Source organism: Clupea harengus, chromosome 4, assembly GCF_900700415.2.
Source record: "Clupea harengus chromosome 4, Ch_v2.0.2, whole genome shotgun sequence".
Taxonomy (NCBI): domain Eukaryota; kingdom Metazoa; phylum Chordata; class Actinopteri; order Clupeiformes; family Clupeidae; genus Clupea; species Clupea harengus.
Window position 1 is genome coordinate 28,903,003 of NC_045155.1, and position 10,000 is coordinate 28,913,002.

At 48.0% G+C, this 10,000-nt stretch overlaps 1 protein-coding gene across 2 annotated transcripts in view; it reads right to left on the minus strand.

Annotated features, from left to right (window-relative positions):
• Nucleotides 1-10,000, minus strand: part of plxna2 (plexin A2) — a 98,403-nt gene that overhangs the window by 48,579 nt on the left and 39,824 nt on the right. For both annotated transcript variants that reach the window (XM_031566962.2, XM_031566963.1), the window contains 4 exons: nt 6,313-6,552; nt 5,244-5,387; nt 3,833-4,067; nt 16-158 (listed from right to left, as the gene is read on the minus strand). In XM_031566962.2, the coding sequence (XP_031422822.1) occupies nt 16-158; nt 3,833-4,067; nt 5,244-5,387; nt 6,313-6,552 (762 nt within the window). The remainder of the gene's footprint in view (nt 1-15; nt 159-3,832; nt 4,068-5,243; nt 5,388-6,312; nt 6,553-10,000) is intronic.

Here is a 10,000-nt window from a genome sequence, read left to right on the forward strand (position 1 = left end):
CAACTAGAACCTTACCTCCAGTTCTCGCAGCACCGGATGGTCCTCGATGCCGGGGAACAGAACCCTCATGGCGTACGTGCGGTAGTCCAGGTACGGGATGCCGGCCCGGTCCAGATCGCTCGTCAGCTCGTTGATGTCCGTCTGAAGCTCAGCAAAGGCTGGAGACAAAACAGACACACATCCAATATGAAATCTAAATCATTTATAGAAACTGTACAATACAAATACAACACAATAAAACAATGTCTGCAGCCCAGCTAAGGCTGGAGGGAGGGAGAAGAAGAACATGGAACAATAAAACAGTTATGAATATGAATACGCTTTTGGCAGTAGGGCAATGAGCAGCAAACAATAGAACTGTTCAAAAATCTAACATAAAAATACAATATAAAAGCTAAAGATGTTTTAGGCACCATGGATAGCACTTTAGGGCGATGTAAACAAGTAAACAAGCTGTTTATTTATTCGTCTCAAAGCCCTGAAAGACGCGCTGACAGAGTAACATTTTGTTTGCAACGCTGCTGTGAAATAAAGGCAGGCAAAAAAGCTGATTGAAAATCAATCAGAATTTCAGCGAATGTAGTGTACACAGGCATACACCTGCATGCAAACACACAGACACACAAGCCTACACACACACTCAGACACACAAGCCTACACACACACACACACACACACAGACACACACTGAGTAAATTGGTTTGGGCAGCAGACTCTGTGTCCTGCTGTTGGCTACTGGAGGGGAGACTCCTTTAATTGGGTCCATCCTGACTGAGCCCAGGGCTCTGTTCTGCCCTAGGGAGGCTAAAGCCTATCACTCACACACACACTCACACTCACACACACACACACACACACACACACACACACACACACACACACACACACACACACACACACACACACACACACACACAATAGAACTCACAAACAGAGAACATCCTCAAACAGACAAAAACTCACTCAGTCACCCACACACACACACCCCTGCAAACAGCCACACACACACACACACACACACACACACACACACGTGAGCAGGTAGTTCTGGTTCTACCCCTTGGGTAATCATTCTCAGCACAAGCTTTATTTAAAACATCACTATCACACACACACACACACACTTGCGCGCACACACACACACAACGACACGCAGACGTGCACACACACACACACGCACACACACACACAGCTGGGCCCTGTACATGCCAGGGCTTTGGCTTGCACTAAGACACAAGTTACACAAACCTGCTTGCACCAGCTGTTCCCCAGATCCAAGACCACAGCAAAAACACACAATCAAGAGACACACACACACACACACACACACACACACACACACACACACACACATTCTCTCTCCCTCTCACACACACACACACACATACAGAAAAACCCCATCTGCTCAGCTGCGGCACAGGACCACTCCAGACAATGAGCGAGCCAACTAATAAAGATTTAGACAGGCAGTAACAGAGCCGGCCCGTGTGGCGGGGCTTTTGTGTGGGTCCTCATCTTCACAAAGAGGCTGGAAGGGACGCAGAGACACCGTCACCTTCCCACATCTGCTCCTCCCGGCCCCAAGGATGCCTCTACTCTGTCCCCGCCGTCCGTGAGTCATCCAGCCCACAGCCAAACTACAAGAACTTTATAGGCTGCTTCTCTGCTGTCTCCAGTAGGCGCGCACATACTAAAACACACACACACACACACACACACTCTCTTTCTCGCTCTCTTGCACAGACACACACACACATACACATACACACTCTCAAAACACTCTCTCATACACACACACACACACACACACACAAACATGCGTAGGTGGACTCACAGATGTGAACACACACACACACACCACACACGCACCACACTCACACACACACACTCCCGCAGCGCTAGGCTAAAGGTGTGTTTTTTAGGGAAAGAGCATACTGAGGTGTGTGGGAGGAAGCACAATCGCTTCAACTGCAAAGCAACTGCAGTGTGAATCTAGCAGTGCTTACCTGTCTAGCAGTGTGTATTTTCACCAAACTGCAGTGTAGAACTAGCAGTGGTTACCTGTCTAGCAGTGGGTATAAATACGTGATTGTATAAATCCAGAATATTTTCTTTAAATGTGAAACAATATAGGAAGGTTGGGCGAAAGTTAATGAATGCATGATAATGAGTATACACAATAGACAGTTTGTTCACTAGTTCGCCCATCGAAATGCTGTCGGAATTGGACAGGAAAGGAGGGTTTAAACCTCCTAGAATGAGGAAGTGGAATGAGTGACAGCTGTCAATCATCCCAATGGGCTCCTCTCGAACTTTGTTTATAAAAAAACATCCTTCCATCCATCCAAGTCTATTTGCCAGGCAGCACACACACGCACACACATTCACTGAGAATGGCTGCTGAGCCTATGTGTCTATAGGCTTGTGTGTGTGTGTGTGTGTGTGTGTGTGTGTGTGTGTGTGTCTATAGGCTTGTGTGTGGGGCAACAGCACCACTGGTACATGGCAGCAACAGAACACTATAAATGTCCTAATGAGACGTGGCTAACAAGCCATGCGATCGCACACACTCACATAATTACACACACAATGGATACTAACATGTGCGTACATGTGTGTGTGTGTGCGTGTGTGTGTGTGTGTGTGCGTGTGTGTGTGTGTGTGTGTGTGTGTGTGTGTGTGTCACAGCAAAGAGTCATGTCAGCATGAAATAAGAGTGTAGTTTCTTACTCCCCAGTGAATATCGTCCTACACACACACGCACGCGCACACACACACACACAAACACACACACACACACACAAACAAACACACACACACACACAAATGCAGACAGGGACGCACACAACCCCTATCATATACACATATATACGGATACCACACACACACACGTGAGCGCTCACATATCCCCCCCCCCCCCCCACAGACACACACACACACACACACACACACACACACACACACACACAGACACACACAAAACAACAATACAGCCTGTCCTCCCGTGTCTTCACTCCCGTGTGATTCAGGCTGTGTTGCTGCTGCTGCTGCAGTGAGTTCTGGGTCATGTGCAGGCCAACGGGGCACAGCTTGTGGGCATCATCAGAAGGATGAGCCAGTGGAGGCAGGCACCACCCCACACTCACACTCCCCACCCCAACCACCCTACTGCTGAGCGGGCATTACCTGCTGCATACCTCCGATATCTCCAACAATCCAAATCGCCAGTGTTTTATAATACCTGTGTCAAAATATCTCTATCTATCTATATCTATCTCTTTATCTATCCATCCATCTATCCGTCTATTTTCCTATCTATCTATCTCCATATCTATTTATCTATCTATCTATATCTATCTCTCTATCTATCTATCCATCCATCCATCCATCCATCCATCCATCCATCTGTCTATCTATCTATCTATCTTTATCTCTATATCTATATCCATCTATCTATTCATCCATCCATGTCTCTCTCTCTCTCTCTTTCTATCTTCATCTCTCTTTCATCTTCATCATATTTTCATTAAAATATTTATGATGTGTACACACACCTGTGCATAACTGCATACACATGTACCATTCATCTGTGTTTGACCCAGAGTAAATACACACACATCCACCCTTCCGTGTTTGACCCAGAGTAAACACACACACACACACACACACACACATCCATCCATCTGTGTTTGACCCAGAGTAAACACACACACACACACACACACACACACACACACACACATCTGTGTTTGACCCAGAGTAAACAAACACACACACACACACACACACACACACACATCCACCCATGTGTGTTTGACCGCTGCCCTCTCACCTTCTTTGCACTCCAGCGCCACGCGGGACTCCAGGTTGTCCATCTGCATCTGCAGGCGTTTGAGGGTAAGGTCGTTCTCGCGGGACTTGCGCTTGTAGGCGATGAGCACGAGGATGACGATGATGAGGAGGAGGCCGCCGCCCGCCGCGATGCTCACGATGGCCGGTAGGGTCAGCAGGCTGTCCGAGAGGATGTGGACCGCGCCGGGGGACACGTGGAGACCGCCCACCTGCACCTGTAATACACACACACACACACACACACACACACACACACACACACACACACACACACACACACACACACACACACACACACACAGACACACACACATACATGTATAGTGTACAAGTTTAGTATACAAGTTTCCAGTCTGGACACATACAAACTTTCAAATATGGAAAAGTATGTGACTTGTGTAATGCACAAGTGTATTACATTCATTTTTGTAGGGAAAAAAGCGCCTCTTGCTCAATTGTTTTACTGTGCAGCTGAACAACAAAACATTGATTTGACCATAAAACTACAAACATCGACTCATCTTCATTTTCTCTCAGATTAAACAAGCCCCAAAAACCTCACATGATTCTGTCTCTGCTCCAGAAAGCACACACCCAAAACAAGTAGAGTGTATCACTCAAGGGCTAAACCTTTAAGGGTACGTTCGATAAAGGCACAATACGAGCTTTAATTAGCCCTGCTTTGTGTTGGGACCTTCTGACAGCCTGAGAGCTGAATGATGAAATGCACACACACACACACACACACACACACACACACACACACACACACACACACACACACACACACACACACACACACACACACACACACACACACACACACACACACACACACACACACACACACACAGGCTCTAGTGGAGTTTGATGAAATGCCAGCACGGTGGAGTTTTACCATCTTAGTGATGCTTTTCCAAACAGCCCTCAGAGACTGAGTGAGGGAAAGGTACTAAAGCATTTAACACTGAAGTGCATAAGAAATTCTTTCTCTCTCTCTCTCTCTCTCTCTCTCTCTCTCTCTGTCTCTCACTCACACACACACACACAGGCTGCGTGTGCGCACAAACATGGACACGTTAAATGCCCTAAGGCCTACACGATCAAACAACTAAGAAATCCTGTGATGCACATTAACAGAGAGAAACAATCCAACATCTGTGTAAACACACACACATATGCACACAGACATTAACATGAACATATACTCACACACTGACTAAAAACACACACAGAGAAACACACATAAGGCTCTAACCTAAAATACTGGCACACACACACACACACACACACACACACACACACACATGCACACACACACACACACACACACACACACAAACATACACACATGCACACACACACACACACTAGTGGAGGCAGACACTGACCATGACTTTGTACTGTCCGGTGAGGTTGGGGGGCTCGCACAGCAGTTGTGTCTCGGACACGGTGACGGAGCAGGGCGTCTCCCCGATGAGCACCGTGTAGTTCAGCTTCACCCCCCCAGAGGCCGGGGGCACCAGGTTCCTCCCCTACAGGACACAGGGGAAGGGAGCGTTAGGAGACAGCGAAGGGTATCTAGGCAACAAGGGCTTAAACAAAAAACACAGTGAAACACAGGGAAACACAGTGAAATACAGTGAAACACAGTGGAACACAGTGAAACACAGTGGAACACAGTGAAACACAGTGGAACAGTGAAACACAGTGGAACACAGTGAAACACAGGGAAACACAGTGGAACACAGTGAAACACAGGGAAACACAGTGAAACACAGGGAAACACAGGGAAACACATTGAAACACAGTGAAACAGTGAAACACAGTGAAACACAGGGAAACACATTGAAACACAGTGAAACACAGTGGAACACAGGGAAACACATTGAAACACAGTGAAACACTGACACACTAGTCAGGACTCCCACAGAAGAGACGGACACACGTGTGAAATATCCTCCCTCATTACCACTGTGGGGACACGACTCCAGTAGGCACTCTATGCAACTAGAGGGGAGTTTATATATATTTTCACACCTAAGCAACCCTAGCCCTAAATCTATGGATTTCTACACAAAATGATTCATTCAAATTAATTTATTACAGTACTCCCTAAAGTGCTGGCTACATAGTACTTGAGGCTACTAGATACAACTATACCGTTTAGGTATTTAAAATTAAATGTACAAAAACAATCTCACATATTATACTGCATACACAAGACCCATTATAGGAAATCATTTCTGGCATTTGTTGGGCGGATCCTAGAGACCTGGCTTTGATTCCCACTCCCTGCTTGGCGTTTGTAATGTACTTAACCTCTGCTGCTAGCGGCTGGGGAGGAAAGTGCTGGCTGACTGTTCAAGTCCAAACATAATGCCTCAGTAATGAGAGTATCGATCGGGCGAGAGCGAAAGAAACCCTCGTTGGCAGGGCGGGCGGGCGGGCAGCCGGTACCTTGAGGATGATGGGCGAGCCAGGCTTCTGCTCCATCACCCCGTTGGAGCTGAGGGGCTCGAAGAAGGGGTTGGGGTAGTACAGGAAGTTGGTGTTGTTGTAGACCAGCAGGGCCTGCACGTTGTTGAAGATGAAGCCAAACTCGTCGGCGTGCTTCACAGAGTCGAGACCGGGGCGGTATTCAGCCGTCAGGGACGGGGCGAAGCAGCTCATGGAGGTGGTGTTTAAAACTTTACACACCTGAGAGGAGAGAGGACAGGTGTGTTTGTGTGAGAGAGAGAGAGAGAGAGAGAGAGAGAGAGAGAGAGAGAGAGAGAGGTAGAGAGAAAGAAAGGGATACACTGTTAGCAAATGCAGCTTACAGTAATTGCTTTTCGAACTGCATTTTGTGAAAACAAAGCCAGCACTTTACTTCATTCACAGATGAGAAAGGGAAACAGGTGCAGTAAAAAAGCCACCACCCAAACAAGCCAAACAACACCTTGTTAAAGGTAGGAGTCGCCTCCATACCACTGTTTGTAAGACTGTTTGTTTACTGTTCCTTCAAACACACAAACACACATAAACGCAAATAAATCCAATCCATAGGTCTAAGAAGAAGGCGACTATAGCTTGATATTAGCATTTCAACAATACTACTGTAACACTGTAGTGCTTATATATTTATGTATATATTTCGTATAAGTATATGAACGTGTGTGTATACAGGAGGGCCAGAGTGTTCCCTCAGGACACCTGACTGTGTGTGAGTGTGTGTGTGAGTGTGTGTGTGAGTGTGTGTGTGGTGGGTGGGCGGGACAAAATTGATTTCTGCGAAGCGGATCCCTGTACTCTAAGGTTTTCATCTCATCTCGTTCCCTAGCTCAGACTCCCTTGGGGAAAAAAAAACTTAATTAGAGCTAAATATGTTCAATGCGCAGCAGGACTGGGAAGTGCCGTGCCGGACTGGAAAGTGCCATGCCTCTTAGAGCACGGAGCACACACACACACACACACACACACACACACACACACACACACACACACACACACACACACACACAGAGCTGGGAGAGAGGATCAATAAAAAACTCATTCCAGACACACCAACTTGATTTTCACAGGGTGGCAAAACCATGGCAATGTAGCATCCCCCCCCCCCCCCGCCCTCCCCTCTCCCCCTCCCTTTCCTCTTTTAGATGGGGGCAACACGAGGCTTCTGTGTGAGTTCTTTTGGTCTGAGAGAGGAAAAAATATGTAGCCTTGTATTTGTCTAGACGCACAGGGAAATGCCATGTTCCACTGCAAAGGTGGGAGAGAGAGGGAGAGAGGGGCTTAATTATTGAAAGGCTCGGGGCAGAATAAGCAAGATCCTTACATGGAGCAGCACAGCACAACACAACACCGGTCCGGCATTAAAGCTGCCACCTCCAGAGGTGCTAACGCATGTGTGTGTGTGTGTGTGTGTGTGTGTGTGTGTGTGTGTGTGTGTGTGTGTGTGTGCGTACGAGGCCATGTGATGTTTCCACCTCGCGTGTTTCCTGAACCAAAGTGTTGTGACATCACACACAACAGTATAAGGGCTGTGCTGGGAACAGAGACTCCAAACTCGACAGGCATGATGAGATTGATTAAAAATGGATGGGACGACGCAACACAGAGGGCATTCTACTGTATTGTGCATGAATTAGAAGAAGTCAAAATAGCTCTCTGTGCGTTTGTGTTCCTACCTCTGCGGGTTCTGGAACAGTGCTAACAAGGGTTCTGGAAGGGTGCTAACGAGGGTTCTGGAACAGGGTTCTGGAACAGTGGAGCAGCTACTCAAAAATATATCTTTTTTTTTTGTGTGTGTCTGGATGGATAGTTGGGATGAACCCACTTCTATCCCAAATGTGTTTTGTTACTTTAGTCTGGTTCCTTCTCCAAAAGTCACACATCCTTCTGGCTGCTAGTTTGGAGTGCTGACATGTGAGGCAGGAGGGACAGATGCTACCTCAGCATCCTACGTCGTTTCTGCGACTCCACTGGCGAGCAATACCATCTGCTCGGTCCTGGCTGATTGCTGCTTGTTTTTTACCCTGTTCGCTACCCAGTTTTCTTTCTTTTTTTTTTCAGTCTTTCTTTCTGTCTTTCCTCTCTCGCTCAGTCTGTCTTCCCAATCCCGGAAATTTTGTCGAGCGAGTGCCTCTTGTGGGAGTGCTAGCTGTCACGGCACCGGTACTTAAATGCATCTGCGGGTTTTAACAAGCACCCTAGCTGCTGAAAGCGTAAGGCCACAGTAAATGGTCAGGCATTGATGGGCTGGGAGACCATGGTAAAACAGTGGGGAACATCTTTTCTTTTTTTTTGGAGAGGGGAATCAATGATGCCGCATCTCGTATCAGCCGCGCCGGTAAAGGTAATAGGCTGGCAATTTCCGCCAGCATCATGCAGATCCACCTGGTGGGTGGCCGCACGTACACGGCTCAGAAAATAATTGGAATCGCTGCCCTGTTCCTCGGCGGCTCCCTGTGTTAGCGCTTTAACACCCTTCGACCCTGCAGGTGTGTGTGTGTGTGTGTGTGTGTGTGTGTGTGTGTGTGTGTGTGTGTGTGTGTGCTTTATCACCCTTCGACCCTCCAGGCCGGCTTTTTACGGGGGAAGGAAATAAATAAATAAATGCAAAATGGGGGGAAAAAAAGCTCTCTCTCCCGGCCACACTGTTCTTCAGCCCAGAGAATTAGACAAGGTGGAGGTGTGTGTGTGTGTGTGTGTGCGTTTGTGTGTGTGCGTGCGTGCGTGCGCGCGCGTGTGTGTGTGTGTGTGTGTGCGTGCGTGCGCTGATACAGACGCCGGGAGGATAGACTCCTGAGCTGCATCTTACTGCAGGAGTCCCCAGGACACCACCCGGAAGTTGAACTAATAGAGCTGCAGGATTATCTCCTCCTCCTTTCTCTCAGGCCTCCTTCCCCACTACAAAGCCAACCTGAAGTGTGTGTGTGTGTGTGTGTGTGTGTGTGTGTGTGTGTGAGTGTCTGTGTGTGTGTGTGTGTGTGTGTGTGTGTGTGTGTGTGTGTGTATGTGTGTGTGTGTGTGTGTGTGTGTGTGTGAGTGTCTGTGTGTGTGTGTGTGTGTGTGTGTGTGTGAGTGTCTGTGTGTGTGTGTGTGTGTGTGTGCGTGTGTGTGTGCTTGTGTGTGTGCGTGTGCGTGTGTGTGTGTGTGTGTGTGTTTGGTGGGTGGGAAGAACAATGGTGGCTTATGAAAGTTGCAAATGGAGGTGGCTGTTTAATGTAGCAGTGTGCAGCTGTGCAGCTGTGCGGGCCGCGGTCGCGACGGATCACAAAGCGAGACGGGCTCTTTCGGCGGAGCGGGCGGCAAACACGGCAGGCTCTGAATAATGCCCTCAGTTGTGCCACATCGATATACATGTGTAATGGGACGCCGGCCAGCGGAGAGAGAGAGAGAGAGAGGTGGAGAACGGGATGGATAGGTGTAGAACAAAACTCCACACACCATCCTGAAGGGAGAGGTATGTATTATTGACTGGGATTCAACCAGCGTGGCGAGAGAGGCAGAACAAAGAACTCACACAGCACGCGTGCACACGTCTCTTATGTTAAAGCTCAGAGCTGTGTTTCGAGGACTGCTACAGTACAACACACGGCACGTGTGTGTGTGTGTGTTTGTGTGTGTGTGTGTGTGTGTGTGTGTGTGTGTGTGTGTGTGTGTG